The sequence below is a fragment of the Arachis stenosperma genome, chromosome 2 (assembly GCF_014773155.1).
Source record: "Arachis stenosperma cultivar V10309 chromosome 2, arast.V10309.gnm1.PFL2, whole genome shotgun sequence".
NCBI lineage: Eukaryota > Viridiplantae > Streptophyta > Magnoliopsida > Fabales > Fabaceae > Arachis > Arachis stenosperma.
The window spans coordinates 5804684-5828490 of NC_080378.1; the positions used below are offsets into that span (position 1 = coordinate 5804684).

At 28.7% G+C, this 23807-nt stretch overlaps 1 protein-coding gene across 1 annotated transcript; it reads left to right on the forward strand.

The window, feature by feature from the left end:
* Window positions 1-19283: 19283 nt before the first annotated feature.
* LOC130962068 (protein TILLER ANGLE CONTROL 1-like) lies at window positions 19284-22824 on the forward strand. The gene is made up of 5 exons (XM_057888156.1): window positions 19284-19319; window positions 19529-19574; window positions 19737-20461; window positions 21367-21511; window positions 22574-22824. Exons 1-4 carry the CDS (start codon window positions 19314-19316, stop codon window positions 21508-21510), a joined length of 921 nt encoding a protein of 306 aa, XP_057744139.1. The 5' UTR covers window positions 19284-19313; the 3' UTR covers window position 21511; window positions 22574-22824.
* The last annotated feature ends 983 nt before the right edge of the window (window positions 22825-23807 follow it).

Sequence of the window (23807 nt, forward strand, 5' to 3'; positions counted from 1 at the left end):
TTTATTAGAGTCCATCAATGCTCTTCTTTTATATTAGCCTTTGAATTTCATCTAATAAAATCTAATGGCCTATATAAGTGTCGCTCATTCAATAAGCACATAATTGGTGAGCTCGTTTTAGACATACCCATATTGTAACATATAACATAAAACTTTTAATTTTACTATATTTATTAGCTACGATAATTGCATAGATGCATGATGGGGTAACAAGAAAAGTAATTTTAGAGAGTATTTAAAATTGATATAATGTCAAAAAAAAACATTTTGGATATTTTTTTAGAGAGGATTTCAAAATTCCAACGATTTCAATGATTAATTTTGGCTATTAAAAATTTTATGAAAAATTTTAGTTCCCCCAAGAGAAGGGATTTCAATCTTCTCCTCTTCTCTCTATATATCTCGCTTTAAAATGTATTTATATGCATTAATTAACATTTATAAAACTGATAAATAATAAAATGAATTATATCTTTTATGAATATAGATAATCTAATTATTTTTTCTAAAAAAAATTAAAATACTAATATATAAAATTACCTTAACTACACAGAAGATTAAATTAAAGGAAATTTAATTGCGATATTTAAATTTTTATATTTGAAATGACTAAAATTTAAGAATACATCATTTGAACAAACCCTAATTATGGGTAATATTTAACATGGTAGTTTCATTAATTTGTTGCATCTTTCTGTGAAGTTTCTACAATCACGATGTTAGTACAACTATAATTGTAGTCACAATTTAAAATTCTTTGTATAAAGATTAGTATCTTTTTTATGAACTAGATTTTGTATATATTGTCAAAATAAAAGAAAGCGGAACAAAATTTAATTCAAATTTCAAATTAAGGCAAACAAAAGAAGGTTTATATTTCATTATTTTAAAAAAAATTCACGAAAAAACATAATAAATATATAATCATTCATATATTACTATATAACATTTAAGGAGTTAAACTCCATTTTGGTTACTGAGATTAGTGAGTTCCACTAATTTGGTCCCTGATTTCTCAATTGCCATAATTTGGTCCTCTATATTTAAAAAAGTGCACCAATATAGTCTCTTGTGTATCTTCCATCACTGGAACTCAACACTGTTAGTAGCGTAGCTCAAGCCTTATCATGCTAGACATATTAAAACGACATGGTATACATTTTGGCGCTAAAGAAGGTACTAAGATTGAACAATACTAAAATATTATAACCCTCCCTTTTAATATTGTTCAAACCCTAAAATGACATCATTTAGTACTCTTTTAGCGTCAAAATGTGTACAACATCGTTTTAATATGTTCAACATGGCAAGACTTGAGCTATCTCACTAACGGCGTTGAAAAATGACTACATTGGTATATTTTTTTAAATTTAAAAGACCAAATTGTGACAATTAAAAAGTTAGAAATCAAATCAATACAACTCGCTAATCTCAGAATCTAAAGTAGGCTTAACAAAATATTTACTTTCATGAAAATACATAATTAATGGGCCAAATCAACATTAAAAGTTAGCATATGCTTTTTCTTTGATACGGTTATATGATTCATAATCCGGAATTTGGATTATTTAATTTGGTTTTTTTCGTACACAAATAATTACAATTTGGATGATTGAATTTAAGTAACCGTCGGCATTTATGGACAAAACAGGGGAAAAACCGGGACATTAATCAAATCTAAATGGGCAAATCAATTTTTAATATGTGTCATGTACTTTATTGTTCATGATAAACCTGTTTGATTCAAAAGATTAATGAACAAATGGAAAATTAAATTTAATTAAGAATGTAATCTCTGTCGGCAATGCCAGACAAAATGAAAACTAATAAAGATTCGAAACAAAGAGACGCACAGAATTCAAGGACCAAATCGCAATGAGTATGCATCACAAATATTTTATTTTATATTTTTGGATACATATATATCATATAAACCATTAAGAAAGAGAACAAATAGTACAGTGTAATTTAGGATCTGCAATCAACCATATTCAAGAGCAATGCATGCAAGAATCTAATTGTCTAATCACCTTTTACAAATATTTTCAAATGACAACCAATTTTGGAGCTAGCTAATCAAAGCGTTAAATCCAAATTTAATTAGCCCAAACTTATATTTGATTCAAATTATTTAAATTTCTTATTATTAGCTCAATTCTCTTTCTCTCCCATCATAAACAATAAAGTTATTTCTCTAAAATATCTTAGATTACATTTAAAAAAGAGACTAAAATTAAAAGATCGAGACGAAAAAACAGAAATTGAGAGACAAATAAATTAAATTTGTATTATATTTAGTATAAAATATATTTGACTGAGTTATATCTTAATATTATATTTAGTTTAAAATAAATATGGAGATTAAAAGGTAGATTTAGAATTTAGAAATTTAAATAAAAGTTTTCTTTTAAAAAAATATCATTAAAATTTTAATTTCTGTCTTAAAAAATTTTAAATTCTTATTTTTTGGAGGTATTGAAGAGACTAAACTTTTATGTCTCGAGATTAAAATTTTAATTTCAGTTTTTTGTTACTAAATATAATATTAAATTTTAGTCCTTAAATTTCAGCCCGAGTCTCCAAAAAAAAATGTTATCTTAGCAAGCGACAAATTCTTAAATAAAATTCGGTATTTGATAAATTAATTTTTAATCTATCGAGTTAAAAAATAGTAAAAAAAGAAAAAATAGCACAACTTTTGCGAACTTGAGTTAGGTCGACGTTGGTCTATAAGCTTCGCTTTATTTGGTGACATTATTATTATTATTATTATTATTATTATTATTATTATTATTATTATTATTATTTACGGGTTTTTTTTTACTAGCCAATCATCCACATTCAAGCCGGGCCTCACTTGTTAACTTTAGTTCTCTACGTGGGTCTTGTGCATGTGTTGTGAATCTTGCATGTGCATATTGAACAAATATGATGGTATACCTGATTACTAATTAGGGTGTAGATATTTCTTGAACTTCAAATCGAATAAAAACGGCAAAATGTATGTTGTGTGCGAAATTGAATAAATGAGGGGACATGATTTTCCATTTTTTTCTGTATTTGTAGGTACAATTATGTAGTGCATGAAAATATACATGACCTACAATTCTATATATGGACCATTTTTATTATATATACCTAATCACTGAAATAATCATCTATTGAGAAAGTGATACATACATATATGAACAATAAGTCATTAATAATGTATCTTGATATTTGTTATGAGTTTTGCGAAATTTAGAAGTAAATTTATTTGGGAATTTGGACGATGAGAGTTAAACTCTAAAATAATCTGTAAAATTTACGAAATACATTAATTTGATCATTGATTTACTAATTATACTGTTTAAGTTTTTAATATTGTAAAAAATGTATCTAATTGGACCCTTATCTTATTTTCGATCAGTTAGTTTTTTAGTCGACAATGACATGACATAAACAGATTCAATCACATATAACAACGAAATCAGAAACTCACATTAAAACACAAAAAAAAATGCACAAATGTCCATCCCCCATCCCAATTAAATTTGCATTAAATAAAATACCCACAAAACAGAGCATACATAAAAACCCTAGCAGATAATCCACAACAAAAAATTTTCATCAAATTATACAAGATTTTGAACTAACAAACACAATGACACATATCTTTAAGTTGAACTAACAAAATTTTTTTATCAGACTATTTGTGTTACTTACTTTTGTGTGACTAGGTTTCGCAGAGAACCCTTTCTCCTTCCCTCAATGACTTCGATCACACACACAGTTCAGGGTGCCAACGAACTCCAACGAGCCAAATCGTTTCACCAGGCAAATCTTAGATAGCAGTTACAGGGTAGAGAATTTCGTCGCGTAGAGTGTTTAAGTTTAGAAGAAGTGATCACAGACATTTGGGTTTACAAAATTTTTACTCTTGTTAAACGATATCATTTTAGAAGTGTTTTAGCGCCAAAAATCATATGACACCATTTTGTGGTATACAACGTGGCAGTCATTTGCCACGTCAGTGCCATGTCACTGCCGGCGGGAAGGCTAATTGATCAGGAATAAGACAAGGAACCAACTAGGTACATTTTTTACAATGTAGGGATCTAAAAGGTGCAATTGGTAAGTAGGGACCAAATCATTACATTTTGTGAATCTCAAGAACCATTTTAGAGTTTAACTCGATCAACAACTAAGCAAAGGTTCCTATTTCAGTTGAGTTTATATTTTATGTCAGGGATGAAGTTTAAGCTAGTTAGCTAAACTTTAACAACTAGGTTTGGATAATTAGTATTTTTCTTAGTTGTCCAAGTTAGTTAACAATCTTTACAATATATAGTTATTTTGTAACTGATTGTACCTCACCTTTTTTATATTTCTTATTTTTCTCTGTAATGAAACTTTCTATATTCTCTTTGCTTTCTCTCTCAATTCCATAATCTTCTTAAGCTTTTCACTAGGTTCTGATCCATGAGCTCCATAATTTCTGCTTCTTACATTCTTGAGTCCAATTTTGATGATCCAACTCCACAACTAATGGTGGATTGGCTAAACTCTCCAATTCTCTCTCTTTTAAAAAAAATTATTAAACGATTAGATATTAAAAATATATAATTTCACAAATATTTCAATAAATAAACTTATAATTTTTAAAGATAAAAAAATTATAATTTTTAAATTCACAAACACTAAAGTCTTTATAATTCTAAATATCTAATAAATATACTCATCAACTAATTTTTTTGAAACAAAATAATGAAACTAACGTTGTCCAAAGCAAAACATTGTCCCAAAATATATAATTAAATATTATCCAACTCTCTAATCAATCAAACACAGTCCAAATTATAACGTAAAGTAAAACAAACAAACATTATAAATACAAGCACAAAAGTAACGTTCCAAATTTAATTATCATTTTAAAGCCAAAAGCTCGCCAGACAAGCCCGTCCCGCCCCGCCAAAATTCGTCAAACCCCATGGATTAGATAGTGTGGATTAGGTGAACTTTTTATCATAGCGGTCTCAAATTTCTAGCTCGTCTCGCCTTTTTTGGCGAGTTACACGATCCGGCCTAGTGGGTTTCGACTCGTTTGCCACCCCTATCTACAACCTCACGCAGTTACAACAATTGCAACTTTTCCATTAACAATTAAACTTGATGAAGACAACTTTAAATCATGAAAGCATCAAGCATTGGTCTGCATCAAAGCCAACAAGTTACAAATTCATATCAATGCTAAACCAGTTTTAAAGAAATTCAAGTCAGAGGAAGATCGTGAAAAAGGAAAGATCTCTTAAGAATTTGAAGAATGGGAGCAGTGTGATGAGTGTTTAGTAGCTTGAATGCTATCAGCTATGGATGAAATTTTTTGTGTTCAAGGTGGTTGAATATAATTATGCCTATGAAAATTTGGGAGCATTAGAAGAGTACTATTTTGCGACTATGTTGAAATCGAAGATCAAAGTATTGAAGACTCAACTTAAAACTATCAAGAAATGTGGTAGCACTGATTTAGAGTATATTACAAGAACAATAAAGTTAGTAATTCATTATCAGCTCTTGGAGCTCCTCTGTCCAAAAAAGAGTATTTTAAATATGCTTTAGGAGGCTTAAATGAGAAATTCAGTGCATTTATAACAATAGCTAATGCAAGATCAGAAAACATGTTTATAAGCGAATTTGAAACTCAATTGTAGCTCAAGAAGAAGTGAATGAAATATTTAAAAAGAATGAACTATCTATGGCTCATGAAAACCTGGTACACAAGGAATCAGGTTTAGAAAAGAGTAACAGTGAGTATACACACTATGAATAGTACAATAGAGATTTTGGTAGATGACAATGTGGCCGAAGAGAAAGACATAGAAACTATAGAGGTGGCAGGTCATGGTGACACGGTGATAGGACTTGGTGCCAATTATGTGGCAAAGTAAGTCATATAGTATGGAATTATTTTCATCAATTTAATTAGAGTTATCAAAATTCCCAAATGCAGCACTCCGGTGATCCATCACTACCAAATTCAGCATTTCATCAGTCCTTAGCAACAGAATCATCCACAATAACCTTCAAGATCCAACCTAGACCCATAAATAATACGTATCTTTTCCTTTGGTGCAATTGACACAGGCTAGTACCCTAACTCTAGAGCTTCTCACTACATCACCTTTGACCAAATGAACCTTATCAACATTTTTTAGTATAAAGGTTCAGAGCAGATATTTAGAGCTAATGGAATAGGTATGAGAATTGTTAATATTGGAAGATCTATCATGCATACATCTATGTCTAACCAATTTTTTATGGTCCACAATTTGTAGTATGTACCAACTATTGCAAAGAACTTAAATTAGTAATATTTCAAAATTTGTATTAGACAATAAAATTTACTTTGAATTCTAGCCTTATGCATGTGCTATAAAATGCTAGGAATCTAAAATGATTTTGTTGCAAGGCAGGCTTAGAAATGGGGTGTATAGATTTGATGATATTTGGATTCCAAGATCCATAAGAAAAGTTGAAAAAGAAAATATTGAAAAGGCTAGAAAGAAATTGTGTGCAAATATTGCAGTAAAAAGAGCAGCATAAATAAAGATAATCTAGGCAGTTTTACTTCAATAAAAGAAAAAGAAAATTGTAATAATGACGATGATAAATATTTCTGTTTGTGCTAGCATTAATAGCACTAGCAATATGTCTGTTGTTTACAACATTACTGATAATATTAGTGATGTAAATGTTGAAAATAGGAATGCAAATAAGCTTATTGATTTTCTGCTAAGCCTATTGATTTTCTATAATTATCTGTATCACAAACGCAAATACATGTGCTGTTACAATCAGTAACAATGCTGAAGTTTCAAATAAAATTGAATTATCTACCTTCAACATTACTGCTAACACTATCTTAGTTGATACTCTTGCTACAACAACCACACCTTGCAACTCAAATCACAACTCCACCCTCCCAACTTTACCAGTTCCTCTCTTGATCTCTGGATCAAGAGACTTATTCATCTATCTCTCAAACTCACCAAATATGTTCTCACCAAACACAACATTCCTATACCTCATCATAACATCACTACCTCAACACCTTGTGATTCCTGCTGTATCAACAAAATCCATAAACTTTTCTTTCCTCAATCACAAACCAAGTACACTCAACCATTAGAACTAATCTTCATAGACCTTTGGGGACTAGCTCCAGTCCTCAACGGATCATTTTATAGATATTATATCTGTTTCATAGATGTATTTAGTTGATACACTTGTATCTATCTCTTACAAACAAAAGTCCAAACCTTATGAGCATTTTGCCAATTTAAAGTACTAATAGAAACTAAGACCTGTTGCAAAGTCCAATACCTCTAAACAGATAATAGAAGAGAGTACTTATCTACAACTGTCACCTAATACCTCAACTTTCATGGAGTTTAATATAGACTCACATGCTCACACACATACACCAACAAAACGGGTGTACTGAGAGAAAATACAAACAACTTGATGAAACTTGCCTCATTTTACTCTCTCATGCCTCACTACCATTAACCTTTTAGGATGAAAAAATCCTAATAGCAACCTATCCCACAAATAGACTACCAACAGCAACACTCAATTTTCAAAGTTCATTTGAACTCTTACACAAAACCACACCAGATTACCACCATCTCAAACCTTTTAGATGTGTATGTTTTTTCCTACTCAAACCATATAACAAACACAAATTTGATCACAAATCACATAACTGCATGTTCATTGGATACAATTCAGACCAAAAGGGCTACAAATGTCATTCCCCATCTAGTAGAATATACATGGCACAAAATTTTTTGTTCAACGAAGGTAATTACCTTTACTCTACCCTTTTCCAAACTCAATCCACTACCAACACCTTATCACCGTCCCTAGTTCTAGCAGTAACCTTCACACTCCCTTAGATAACTACCAATTCTAATTATGTTATTGAACCCTTCACCCCAATTACTCATCCTACATGCATAGATATTCATGATGTATCTTTCAATAATGTATCTACTTCATTACATTTTATATCTATTCAAGCTGCTGCTAACACTATGAATGCAGATTCTTATGAGATTTGTAAATTCCACTAAAATTAGTAAATAATTAGTCAATACATTAAATTTTAATTAGGAAAACTAGAAATATAAATCTAATATTAAAATAGGGTAGAGCTCTTCAAAACAAGAACTTTGACACTAATTTCAAAAAATTTGGCCCAAACTTTGGCAGGATGGGCCGAACCGATTGAATCGGGCCTAAACCAGGCTCGTGGGCCCAACCGAACCCAATCACTTAAGTGGGCAGAAGCACCTCCTTCCCCATTCAGAAACAAAACACACTGAAAACAGCAAGGGGGATACGAGAGCTCCCAAACCCTCACCATTACTTTGAACCACCATAACTCCTCCGTTCGAGCTCCGATCGCCGCACCGTTTGTGGCCACGCGTCCAGCGCGTCGAGCTCTACATTTCTATCGGATCAATTTTACGAGTAAACCACAATCCCATCTCAAATTCTCTACCCCCTTTTGATTTGTGAAATTGAGTCCTTGTAATGAGATTTTGTCAAATTTGGTGTTCTAGGTTCGATTTAGCTTACGAAAATTATCGGGTTTGAGATGCTTTGTACATGGGTGCGATAAGGATCACCTAACCTAGCCAACTCTTGATTTTATTATGTGATTTCTGAATTTTGGAATAAATATGTATAATATGTGTGAAATAGGTATATATATGTGTTGGAATTGAATTATGGACATTTGGAGGCTTGGTGGAGGATTGGTGCTACGGCCTTGGTGTTTGTTTTGAATTGTGGGGGCTATGTGTATAGCTTGAGTGGCTGCTTGGATCAAATGTGGTGATCGGCCAAGGTATGGTTTAGGTTTCGCGCGTTTAATATGTAAGACTCTGTGAAAACTTAGGCTAGAGAACTATAGGATAAGTTGAAGTGGTTAAATATGTTAAATGATTAGTCTTTATGATATTGATGGATAAATTGATGTTGGACATGTGTTGAGGAATATGGAGAATTTATGATCATGGCAATATAATGATATGGTTTGAGCTTGAGTGGTGTTTACTTGATTTTGTTGGTATTGATATAATGAATAATGATGTGATGATGGTTGGAGAATTTACGATGATGACAATATATGTATATAGATTAATATGTTAGTTTGTGATTAAAACTTGTAAAGTTTGTGTTGAAATGAGGTGTCAATGAGCTAAGGAATTGATAGGATTGCAAGGATTCTTGTGCTATTGTTGAGTGTAAGTTATATTGATGGTTATGAATATGGTGAATTGAGTGGGAATGAGTTTTGAAAAGAAAATGAGGTTTTAAAGTCTTGAAAAACTTGGTTTTCGGCCAAACATAGGCGGTTCATAACTGGAGCCTCAAATTTTGGTTGGAAGTGGAATTTGTTTCAACTCAAAGATAGTTTTGCAAGCTTTTGAACGGTATAAATTTTTTAAAAAACAGAATTTTGTAGAAAAAGTTATGAACATCGGAAGTTTAGGTGTGAATTATGTATTATGCAGGTGGATATAACAGCTTTCTGGGTATTATGCAGCTTTCTGGTGAACTGTGTTTTTTTGGAAAAAACGTACGCCCACGCGTACGCGTGGCATGGAATTTTGAACTGTGCGTGCGCGAGTAGCCCCATACGTACGCGCAATGAGAGCCAGCATGCATGACCACGCGTACGCATTGTCCCTGCGTACGCGTGACATGATGTTCTCACCTACGCGTACGCATGGTAAGGGAATGCGTATGCGGGCTACCTTCTTATACTCCCACGTGTGCGCGTGGCTGATGCGTGAGCATCTTGTCTATCTTTTCCTAGTGAATTTGCATCTAATTTGTTGAGTTTAATTAAGAATTAATTATATTTTAGCCACTATGGATGCTATTTTGAGTTTTGTACAATTTTATTTATTTTAGGTAGCATTCAGAGGGATTTGATAAAGTTTCTGCAGAGAAAAAGAAGAAACCAAATAGATGACCAGCGAAGACCGACGCGGACGCATGGCTCACGCGACCACGCGGAATGGAGAAATTGCAATGACGCGATCGCGTGCTTGACGCGAACGCGTGGACTGGAATCTGCACAAATGACGCGAACGCGTGGATGACGCGGACGCGTCACATGCGCGATCTGCAAAAATACAAATGACGCTGGAGGCGAATTCTGGGCTGTTTTGACCCACTTTCTAGCCCAGAAAACACAGATTAGAAGCTGCAGAATGGACAAAGCAAGTGGTCCCCACCCATCAATTGAAAATCTGTTAATTAATTCGAATTTAAATTCGAATCTTATCTTTTAGGAAAAGATATTATTTTTATTTTTGGATAATTAGATTTTAAATTAATTAGGATTAGTTATAAAAAGGGGAGACTTCTCTTCTATTAGGGATATCAGAGATTACATTAGAGCACATTAGGGGGATTCCATTAGGAAATTCTATACAAATTTACATCTCACATTCCATGAGCAACTAATCCTCCATTGTTAAGGTTATGAGCTCTATCTATTTGTATGGACTGATTTTATTACTTTTTCTATTTTAATTTATGTTTTGGATTTATATTTAAGAATTGTTTTCGCTCTTTATTTTATGAATTTGGGTGGAACGGAAGTATGACCCTCTTTCTATTTGAGTTCTTGTATAACTTGAAAAAGCTCTATACTTGAACAACAGCTTGAAAGCATATTCTCCTAAATTTTAATTATTTGGATTTAATGGGATACGTGACATATAATCCCCTTATTTTTGGGTAATTAGAGTTTTTGTGGCATGAAAACTGAAAATTGATTTTTACCCTCTAATTGGAATTAATTGACCAAGGAATTGACAGTTGATGAACTTTAGAGGAGACTAGAAAGGTCTAAGGAATTAGGGTCTAGTCACATATAGTTTGCCATAAATTAAATCCTACATAATTAAAATAGTTAGTAAGAAAAGTTAATCCGGAAAAATAGATAACTCTGAAGCCTTAACTGTTTATCCATATTTTATTCCCAATTTATTTAATTGTCTATACTTTTGATATTTTTGAATTCAAACTTAAATCTTTTGAACATCTCAAAACCAATTTCTTGTTGCCTAACTAATCCAATCAATCAATCATTGTTGCTTGATCCATCAATCCTCGTGGGATCGACCCTTACTCACGTAAGGTATTACTTGGTACGACCCGGTGCACTTGCCGGTTAGTAGTGTGGGTTGTAAAATACCACACCAAGTTTTTATTTAAAAGAAAAATATTATAGAATTATAAATGCATGTAATAATAATGAAGGAGAGATTTTTAAAATTTGATTCACATTAAATTTGAAATTAACTTTTAGTATAATTAAATAAAAAAAGATAATTAATTATAAAAAGAAATTAATTATGTTAATTAAATTAGGAAAGTGATTTACACTCTCTTATAAACGCAAATATTATTAATCATATATTTTTATTTATTGTCTATAATATTTTGGCTATATAGCATTCTCCAAACAAAATATAATTGATCCAAAACTGTTATAACTCGTTGACTAAAAAATAATTGATCTTCCTATCAAAATTTATCCATTGATAACATTTATTTCTTTTGAAATGATATGTAAGTTTCCACAATATTTAATTTTTAGGCTCATTATTGTCATAGATATAATTATATCTGACGTGTTTCTTTTTCTAAATTTTTGAGACAAGTGATTTTATAATATGATATTTTAGTTTTTATAGTAAAAAAAAAGTTTGATCTTTGTTAATTTTAAAAGAAAACAGTTTTATAAAGACGAATAAAAAAATAAAATTCAAAACCAATTCTTATGTGAAAGTATGTATATAAATTATTTGAATTCAATAAGTTATATCTCAAATAACATAATCTCTTTATACTCATTTAAAAAGTCGCGAGTTCGAGTCTAGTAAAAAAAATGTATACAAGTTATTTAATTTCGGTCTCTATAAGTTTTGATAAATCAAAATAGTAAATTTGAGTTAAATTAATCTATTAACATGAGTTAGAAAACTTTTAAAAGATTAATTTGAGTCGTACTTTAAAAAAAACTAAGTCAACCTAGCTATCAAAATTAAAAAAAAAAAACTAAAAACAATTCACACGTATACCTAAAACAGACCAAACAATGAATGAATAAATATTATTATCACGTGTAAGCACTCACAAGTCACAAGTGAGTTAGGTGGAAGCTCCAATACAAGTGAAACATGGGGAATGATATAATGAAGAGTACTAGTTAGTTTATAGTACCCTTTGAAGAAAAAAATAATAAAGAAGAGACGGTGGCAAGTAGAAAAGAAGAAGCTGGCAAAGTGATACATTTGCAACACTAATGCTAGGAAGTTTTGTACTTGCATATTGCATGCAATCACATTTTTTAATTATGATGTTGATGTTGGCCTTCGGATAATGTTTTTCAGTACTATTAAAATTTGATTTTTTTTTTTTTATGATGTGGAGATCTCAAACTTAATTTTTAGATTTGTAACTTTTGATTTTATTTTTTTTTAAACTATAAATATGAAGAGCGAATTTATTATTTTTTATATTAAATTTTTTTGAACATTCAAACCTGTAGATTTGTCTAATTTTTTTTTAAGGTGTTAATTGAACCCTTTAATTTATTTTATGGTGAAATAACAATATTTACCTTAACACAAGTCAAATTACTCTTCAATTTGTGTACCATAAAATTTGACCATCAATTTTTTATAAATTTTATTACCCCTCAAGTGAAGGTTCAATTTATTAATTAAAATTTTAAAAATTATATTAAAAAAATACATCATCAGCTAACCATTATATAACTTACACAGTGACAAATCTAAAAAAAATTATTAGTAGAATAAAATTGGTATATAATAATAATAAAATTAATATAAATATATTCACATATCTTAAATTAAGTATATTAACAAAATTTTAATATAATTTAATTAATATATCAAAAAGCATATTAATTAAAAAGTATTTTCTTTTTATTTCAATATTTTGACAATGTTTTGTTTAATATATTTAATATTAATGTCTTGTCAAATATTTTGTGCCTGTTAGATTAATATGATTAATTATTTTTTATATAATATGAAAAAAAAACTACATCTCAATATATAATTGTGTGAGAAAGATAAAAACATATTATAATAATAAAAAAGACAAAAATTTAAATCAAATAATTACAATTTTTTTATATTTAGTCTAAATAATCAAATGTCTTTTTTTTTTAAACTAATCATTTAATTTTTATTATTTAATTGCAGAGTTAATACAATTTATGGTAAAAAAATTTTCAACGAAAGCAATCATTATATACAAGACTAAAACTAAATTAAATAAAATAACAAAAATCAATAAATGATATATATATATATATATATATATATAGGGGACAAATGCCCCAGACCTTAATGAATAGATTCGTGCCTGCTTACACACCACATCTTCCTCCATTTCTAAAAAAAAATAGCCTTGCAATTAGTGCATTCATTGCAGGTGAAAAAATCTTGCATTGTGTATATTGCATGCATTTTAATAGTGGGTGGAAATTCAGTTGCACTCAATTTTACGTGAAGTTGATAATTGAGAGTGGTTAAATAATTTAATTGATTTGACTAAATTTTTATCGCTCTCAACTATCAATTTCACGTAAAGTCAATTATTGCACCTGAGTTTTTATTATTCTTAGTGTTTCAAACTTCCCACATTCTTATAATCTTTGAGATCACAAAACTCAAACTAAATTTCAAGACTTGTTAGCTTTCATATCTGCTAATTACTGATCGATTTAGAAGTTTTATTTTGGAAGTAGAAGGGGAAATAATAGACTTAAAGTACAAATAAGTTCCACACTAATTAAAAATATTAAATTAATGGCGATTATTATATAGTTACGTGAATATCATGAATCCTTAAAGTTTTCAGCTAAGATGTGACTTAATAACCATATGGCTACAGTTTTTTATTTATTGATAATTTCTCAAATTTTTTATTTTTCTAAAATTATCCATTTGCTATAATTATTTTCAATTATTCCATTAAAAATTGAAACATCCAAAAGCTTAATTATTAAAAGGGTAAATAATTATAAAATGTGCCAATTTGCTGACCTGATATATATTGTGTTAGTCTATTATGTGTTCTATTTCATCAATGAAAAGTTATTACAGTACATAGTGGAGCCATATCTATATATTCTTATTTTGTAAGATAGTGATGATGAAATACATGCTCAATAATTATATGACCCACCCACATTAGTGGCATTACCCTTTTAAGATTTGGAAATTAAAGATATATAACACACCCGTTTAGCCTTAACAAGAATCCAAAGCCATATGTTCATCAAAAAACATGAAAAGAAAAGAATCCAAAGCCATATAATGAGAGCTAATGGATGATTAGAGGGGTAGGTGTGTGTTTATTAAAAAATAAATTAAAAAATCAAATTTTAATATTTGTAAAAATTTAATGAAATTACCAACTTTTAAAACAAAAATAAAATTATTTTTCAGTATTTTTGAAAAAATAGAATGGTTTCTAATTAAATTAAAATTTATTTTCAATTTTTTTCCAATAGTGTAAAAAAAAAATCATGTTATAACCAGCTTTTGAGAATCATTAACAAACACATCAAACTATTAGATTAATTAAATAAGAAACCACAAAGTACGGAAAAATAGTCAAAACTATGCAACTTGATGACCTAAACTTTTCTAGTCATTAAATTTAAATTAATTTTTTTTTTTCAGAAAAATGGCATCCGAATTATGAGTAGCCAATTAATTTGCTGAGTGCATGGTATGTACTACTAGACAAAACAGAATAGTAGCATCATTAGAATTTAGAAGAATTCTATATTCAAATTTCTCTTTGGCTTTGTTTTGCCCTTTGGAAACTCCCTCTTGGAGGATCTTGCATTCTCCAGCTAATAAACTTTTCCATTTTCATGGAACATTCTGATTCTTGTGATTGTCTGATTTTCCCTCTTGGGGTGTTTTGCATGCTATTTTGTCCCTCTTATGCTTTACATTTTGAATAATGGAGCTACTTTCAAATTTATTATGCACATTGTTTCAGGACATTAAATTATAGACCGAGTCTTATTACCAGTACATTTGAGAAGATAGGCATTGTTGGACTTAGCTTATTGTTTTCATTCTTAGACCACAAACATAACACTACTATTGTAGCTACAATATATATATATATATATATATATATTCAAAAAATATATATAATTGACGAAGGTAAAAAAAATAGTTTTAGAGATATAACTTCATATACCTCTTTTTATTAGTTTAAATTTTTATGAGAACGAAGTAATTTCGTGATATTATCAGAGATTCTATAACCTAAAAGTTAAGAGCTCGATCCAATATAAAAATAATTTATGCAAATTCTAAAAAAAAATTTACGTAAAAAAATATGTTAAAAATATAATCATTGATATATTTTTTTATTTACTTAAATTTTTAAAAGAATTAATTTAATGAGGATTATTTTAATTTGCTTTGCATGGGAATTTAACCATAAGCGAAAATGGGTAATAATACTTTAATATTTATATATTGTTGTAAAAAATAATTGAAAAAGAAGTCCCATATATTCGTATATGCAATGAAAGTAGCTTTAGGGTATGTAGTGCCAAGACGCCCACTTGCATTGCCCCACCATATTCATGCATGTGAAGTTGTAAACATAGTGAAAGGAAATATCTTACTCGGACATAGAGACTTTGATAAGTCATGGAAGCATGCATAACCTTACTTTATCTACTCTTTAGCATTATTAATATCCAATGTATAACTTAATTGTTGTAGCATCAAATAGCATACATTTAATTTGGTCAATGTCTCCTTCAATGTTGAAATTTCATGGATTGGTAATTCTCATCCGCAAACTACCCTATAGATATTAGATATATCAACAACACCACACATGATGATGAGATAGATACTTCTTGATAATTAACTCATCATGAATTAAAATTTAACATGAACTTTATTACGATCAAACTTTTCTAAAATGAAAAACTAATAAAAAATCTAATCACTTTTAAATCAAAATAATAAAATTTATAAATGATAAAAGTTACAAATTTAATGATAATTTTTTTTATTTCTCATGACATTTTTCAACCCGGTAAATTAAAAACTAATTTATCATAAATCTGAATTTGTAAGGTCCCACATCGGTTGGGGAGGGGAACGAAGCATGTCTTATAAATGTGTGGATACCTCCCCATAGCATGACGCGTTTTGACAAGTGAGTGTGGGGTGTTTTGGCTAGCATCCCTATCGTCAAATGCAAAACCGTGAGGCCTTGTGTGCCAAAGCGGACAATATTGTGCTAGCGAGTGGTCTGGGCTGTTACAAATGGTATCAAATCCAGAACCCGGATCGATGTGCCAGCGAGGGCGTTGGGCTCCCTTAGGGGGTGGATTGTAAGGTCCCACATCGGTTGGGGAAGGGAACAAATGCCTTATAAGAGTGTGGATACCTCTCCCTAGCATGACGCGTTTTGACGAGTGAGTGTGGGGGGCTTCGGCTAGCATCCCTATCGTCAAAGACAAAACCGTGAGACCTTGTATGCCAAAGCGGACAATATCGTGCTAGCGCGTGGTTTGGGCTGTTACAGAATTCGGTTAAGAATTTGTCGCTAAATAATAGGTTACTACATGCACAAAGTAAAATTCAAACCCTACTAAATTAAATAAACTAATAAACTAACTAGTAGACTAATTTATATTAATTATTTTTTATTTTATTACTTTACCATTCTCTTATCTTACAGAATTTTGTTCCGTTATGGTATAGGTCATGTATCTGTCAACAAAAAAAGCACGAAACCCTAGTGAAGAGGCATATATATAAGAGTAGTTTTTCATGCATTGCGATGGAATAGAAAATAACAAGAGCAAGCAGTTCAACAACGTGACTGTGCAACAACCAGCAATATATCTCACAGTCAAATAATTGATTATTATTCTCGGACAATTTAGTGTTCAAATTCACAACTATATACATGATCCACAACTTTAGTGTATATATAGAATAACAATTCTCATTTTTCTCAGCCAAGTATTTCCACAAGTTATTTTAATTTCACTTGAGTTCAATAATCATTCTCTTTGTTAGAATGTATTGGTTTTATCATAAAACATTTTTACTTGTGAATTTTAACAAGGGCCACAAAATTCATATTTGTATTAGGTAACTGTTGGTTTAATTTCTAATTGAGCAGTTGAGCATTTTCTTGTTGACTTACTTAGGATTCTTCAAAGATAAACTTGACAGGACTATGATGGATGGTGACTAGTACAACATATTATTATCCAATGAATTAAAAAAATCCTATCCTATTGATTTTATCACATTATTTAATTAGTACGCTAATTAGTCATGCACAAAACTTTTATTAGTTATATTTATGAATTTAATTTTAATATATTATTACTATAGTGTAATACATTCAATCACATATTCAATCACATAATACAATATAATAATTGATATATTCTTCTAATTTTTAATTCAATAATCAATATCTTCTTCTAGTTTTTTAACTAATCAAAATAGTCTCTTAATTTTAAAACATAAATTAAATACTTCTTCTATCATGCAATTACCAAGTTAACACTATTAAAAAAAATTCTACGTATGTCATTATCTTCTTCTTTCAGTGTAATAAATCCAAACTCTTTCTCCTCAGTATCTGAAAAGAGAGCTCTTACCAAGATGAAGAGTCGTAATAGAATTCATTATAACAACATCTCCACAACCCGAAATATGAGTGAACATAAGCCATGGGAAGTTTTGATCACGTTGGAGAAAACCTACATGAAATTCATTTTCGCCACCTTAGCTAGCTAAGAGTTGCTCCCCAAATAGGGAGTTTAGAGACTAGTCTCAAGATTGTTAAACTAATGGTGTTTGTAGTTGGGATAATTTCATTTTGTTGATTCATATAGTATGGTGGATTAATTTATGAAGGAAATAGAAGCACTACTGTTTATGGTTGGTAGGAGAGTCTTTGATGGAATAGAGATGTTGGTTGAATTGTTATAGATCTGATGAAAAAAAAAAAGAAAATAATAAAAGAATATCGAAAATATTTGATAATAAAAAAAATTAATCGAAAATAATTATAATTTATCTAATTATAATAATTAATTAATATTAAATTAAACAAATTCTGACCGTTTCTTTTATAGACTTAATATTATCGAAGAGAATATATACGAGTTTAGAGTTGTTTAATCAATTTAATCCTATCATGCGTGCTAGCATATTTAATATGAGAAATGTTTGGTAATCAAAGAAAATCAGCCAAAATTAATCATAATTTGCTTTATTTAGTATTCATTAATTGTTACGATAATTAATAAATGTTAAATAAGGCAAGTTTTAACTGTTTTTTTTTTTTGTCTCCTTAGCATTACCCATTTAATATTAACAGCTTATGTATGAGTTTCACTTTCATAAAGATGTGTAAAACATCTTTTTGTAAAGACGTTTATGTAATCCTATTATTATTGAACATATTAATAATTAATTATTTTTAAATTTTTTAATAAATTAAAATAAAATCGATTTTTTTATAATAATAATAATAAACCCAAATTTTTTTTAAGGATTTAATTGTATTTTTAAATTTTTAGAAATTTAAATGTCCTCAAAACAAAAAATTAGGAATATATTTGTCTTTTTATCAAAAAATTTAAAGATATTTGGTTTAGATTATGTAATTCGATCGGATCAAATTGAGTCTAATAATTATAATGCATTCAATTGAGTTTATAATTATTACTATAATAAATCAATTTTATTCTAATTTATTAAAAAATAAATTATTAACCAATTTAATAAAAATTCCCAATAATAACATAACACATATAAATATCTTTTAAAAAAATATTTTTAGTGTTTTTATTAAAGTGGACTCCTTCATTAATAGCATTAACTTGATGATTAACGAAAGGATTTTATTATATACGGTTTAAAACTAAGCAATTATTTCGATTAGTTAAAAAACTGGGAGATTATTTTTATTATTAAGTTAAAATTAAGAGATTATTTCAATTGCTATCTCTTAACCAAAATGTAATGTAGGTACCAGTTGTCCACGTGGCACATTCTAGTTCAACCATCTATTTTGGCCCCGTTCATGTGTTTTCATATTCACATGTTCATATAGTTTCTCAAATTCCATATATATAAAGCACTGGCAAACTAACCCTTTCTTTGTCCAACTTTTCTAAGAAGAAAAACAATATGAAGGTGATTCAAACCATGCATATTTATATATTTAAAAATTCTATATTGCATTGTAAATTTAGTTTATTTTGCTTTACTTTTAGTTACTACTTAATTTATTTTGGATAGTCACATTTTTGTGTTAGTCCTAACTAACTACTATAGGCCTATGGTATTATTATTTCTTTAATTAATTTGATCTTCTTCAATTGTTGTTTATTAATTTATCACAGATCTTCAATTGGGTGCACAAGCGGTTCAATCATAAACCTCCAAAGGGTTTGATCTTCTAAAACTTAAAACTTCAATTCTACATATATATACTCTCATTGATTTTCAAACAAATACCTTAATGAACAAATTAAACAATTCATATTTAATTTAATTTAATTTATAGCTCTAAATTCAATTTATTTATTATTATTCTTTTTTTGTTCTTAGATGGGTTTGCTTCAGATATGAAAAAGAATGAAGTTACAATAAGCAATGATGATAATAAGGTTGTTGGGGATAATGAAGTAGCTTTGTTGAAACAAGTTGCACTTACTAACATGCTTGGTGGTTGGAAAGATGGGATTCTAACCATTGGAACACTTGGTTATGATCACAAAGAATACTTTGGTTTGCAAGTTCAAGATAAAAAATTATTAGGTGGTGATGAAGGGTTAAATAAAAATAATAATAATAATAATGTTTTTGATGATTATGCTGAAAATGATGATGAGGAAGTGAATCCATTGATGCTCAACACATTTGAACATCACAACAATAACTTTGATGATGATGAAGAAGAAGAAGAAGAAGTTCTTGTTGGTGGTGGTGCAAACCAAATTATGATTGATGCTAATTTTAATGTTATCACCAAAGAAGAAGTGTTGATGAACAATGAAATTGTTCTTGCTGATGAATCCAATGATGATGATGGAGAGAGTGATGATTTTGATGATCAAAAGAAGAAGATTGTGAGAGGGGAAAGGATCACACTAGCTGATCTATTCTTGGCTGATTCTGAAGTTAAGAAGAAAATGATGGGCCCCACAAAAATCTTGGTTGAGTCAATTGATGATGAAAAATCAAACCTTAAAGTAAAGCATGGAAAGTCTTTTGCAAAGAAGCTTCTTCCCAATGTCAAGGATAATCCTCAACCAATGAAAGATATCAAGAAAGTAAGTATTGCTTAATATGTCAAAAATGTTTAATATTTTTTATATTCTAAAAGTGTAAACAAGTTTATAATATATTTAAAAATTAGTTAATTTTATTAATGTGACAGTATATAATTAGTTGTTAGAGTAGCATTTTTTATATTGATAGTATATGAAACTAAATTATAATTTATAACTAATTTGTATTTATTATATTTTAAAATGATATAAGTGAATAATTATGTACGTGGTTTAGGAATATGAAGAAATTCTCTAATGTTTCGTTAATTGACTATGTATGAAAATCAAGAGACCCAATAAATTTTGCAAAGGTTGACCTAGTCAAAATTGTGTTTTGTAAGTAATGGATTCCTTTCTTTTGTTAACATAAAATTGGCATAATTAAGTTTTTAGATTTTATAAAATTTTTCTTTTAATTTTAGTCTTGTAAATTTTAAAAGGTCTCTATTTTAATTTCTATCATTAGTATTTTAATTTGTCAATATTTAACTTGTTATATCAACACTTAACGGATCAAACTAATAACAAAGACTAAAATAAATATCTTTAATTTTAAATGTTATGCTATCAAAACCAAAAATTGAGTATTTTATAAAACTTATTTAAACCTGAATTTTTTAACCTTTTAAAATAAAATCTACTCATAAATTTTGTTATCCATGATATTTATTAAAGCTTACTACAAAATTTTAACAATATTGTTGTTGATAAAGATTAAGTAGCTAAGTAGTGATAGTTAATAATTTTATATAAATAACAATCAATTTGCAACATTTCTAATTCCATAGATTATTTCGAACTCGGAACATAAACTAATTCAGATATATATGTACTAAGCGGCATGCATTTTCATGAAAATTAGTCTTTCATTAAGTATAATTTGTTGTGATTAAATGTCCTTATAGCTCATGAAGAAAATGTTAAAGAGGAAAATCCACCCGGATTTCGATGCCAAGAATCAAAAACCAGAAAAGAAGGAATCCATTGATGGTAATCACACTAAGAAGAAGGAAGGCCGCAAGGCTTCAATATATTGTATTCCAATTTAAGGTGAATGTTACTATATTAACTCCTAATTCCTTTTTTTTTTGTAATTTATTTTTTTTTTTTCTTGGAGGAAGATTTATGGAAAAACCAAATATTGTGGTTGGTACTATGTTTTCATATATTAAAATATAATCATATTAGATATATATTAAAATTAATTATTAATATAAAATATTAAAAATAATTAAATTACGTATATATTTATATATAAATATATAATGGCTAATTTTAGGGTATACTGAATATTTTTTATTAAGGTATTGATGAAGTGTGAAGTGTATGTCTTTAAATATATGGAAATTTTTTTTCTTTGGTTTTTTTCAACAAGACAAATAGATAAGTTCATGTAGTTATCATAAACTTGTGGGTGCAAATTGTTCTGAGAGATGGAAAAAGGGACTCAATATGATGGTTTTTTTTTTTTTTTTGGTCATGATATGATGGGTTTAATTTTTTAACTCATTAAAAACATTAATTTTCTTTAGGCCTATTATTAATATGTCAATTCATCAGAGCCCATAATTATTATTGATATGATCTTATCTCAACCGTACCCTACCAAATGTTTTTCACTCCAGTTTTCTTTATTTGTATATATGTTGGATCATCACAAAATACACATGAAAAGGGCCTAATTCTTTAATATCATTATTCATGCATCTTGAGGGAAGATACATAGGTCCATGCTTGAGAAATATATGTTTCCCAAAGGTCATATTCAATTCCATGTATGTCATAATAACCAGCCAATCATTTATATGCTTAGGCCCACCTTACACAAATAACTAATAAAAAATCCAAACAAAAAGGTCAAAATAATGTAATCTAACATTATTTATTAAAAATTTAATTTTGATATTGACAGTATAAAATATTTTATATAATTATATAATTATATTAATTTTTTAGATAATTATTTACGCAATCAGAATAAAAAAGTAATTATTTTTATTAATTTAAAATTATTTTATATTAACAGTGTATTAAAATTAAATTTATTTATTAATCAATTTATTTACTTATTTGTTTGCTTTTTGTTTTTTTTTTCTCTGATGACTTTTACAGGCACCAGCTATGCATTGCTAAGCTCTGTGGGAGATTCCCCTCTATTTATTATGTGGAGATGTAGTTTTGTTCACTATATATATTGTAAAATTTTAAATATAAAATATTATTATTATCATTATTATTAGTGTATTATATATGAGAAATGCCTTGAACTGTGTGATTTTGTAATTCGTGATTATTCCTCTGTTTGTTTGGCTTTGACTTTGATTTGACCTAAGAATGTGGATCCATGTCTCAATTATATATGTATGAATTAGGTTTAAACTTGGCTCTTCGTTTAATCTAGGCTTAACTTTGAGACTTATTATTTAATTTTATCGTATATCTATGCTTTATTATTATTATTATTATCTAACATTTTGAAACTAATGATCAATTATTGAAAGATAGAGTAATATACTTATTATCTTAATTATTTTGTATTTGATTATTTATTCATATTTAATTAAAAAAATGAGCAGATTAATAGCCACATAATTTGTATTTATTTATTTATTTATTTTTAATTTTTCTTGAACTAATATTGTAGGGTGGAAATAAACAAAGGTTCCTCCCGGAAAAAAAAATAGGAAAATCAGTCAACAAAATAAATTTATTTCTCCATCAATCTTAATTGTTCATCACAATAAATCAATAAATCACATATTATTTTTTTCTGCCTGCTATGTGATGTGAGTACCTACAAGATTGTTACTTAATGTTTGTCTTATCAGAAGAATAGAATAATCGGATAGGGAAACTAAAAAGTAAAAACAGAGAGAAAAACAAAAAATTCCAAAGTGAAAGGAGGTGAAAATATTTTACACACTGTTGCCAAATTGCCATGTAGATGAATCTGGTAAAAGAATAAGTATTTTACACACTGTTTGAACATTATATTACAATTTTAACAGATTTTTAATAGTTTGGGCCTAAGAGTAGATCCATCAAAGGCCCAATAAGACTTAAAAAAATTAAGCATCTCCAAAATAATCAGCTTGTAACAAGGCTAAGGCATGGACGGCTAGCAATAATCTATACACACACAAAAAACCTCATTTACATTAATGGGTCACGCCTGACCAAAACAAAATTTTCCTATCATGTGTTTTAGACAACCAACTTGCAAGCTCAAATATAAAAAATAACCATCTTGTAACTGAGGTTTTAATTGAGTGATTAAATATATTGTGTTTTAATATGTTACATTCGAATTTGAATTCTAACAATGGTCGAGTAGTAGATAAAATTT

Bases quoted from the DNA above. Each gene is read 5' to 3' on its own strand.
- LOC130962068 (XM_057888156.1), top strand. The intron at 19,575-19,736 runs GTTTGATCTTCT...TTTTGTTCTTAG, and splicing joins CAATCATAAACCTCCAAAGG to ATGGGTTTGCTTCAGATATG. The intron at 20,462-21,366 runs GTAAGTATTGCT...ATGTCCTTATAG, and splicing joins CAATGAAAGATATCAAGAAA to CTCATGAAGAAAATGTTAAA.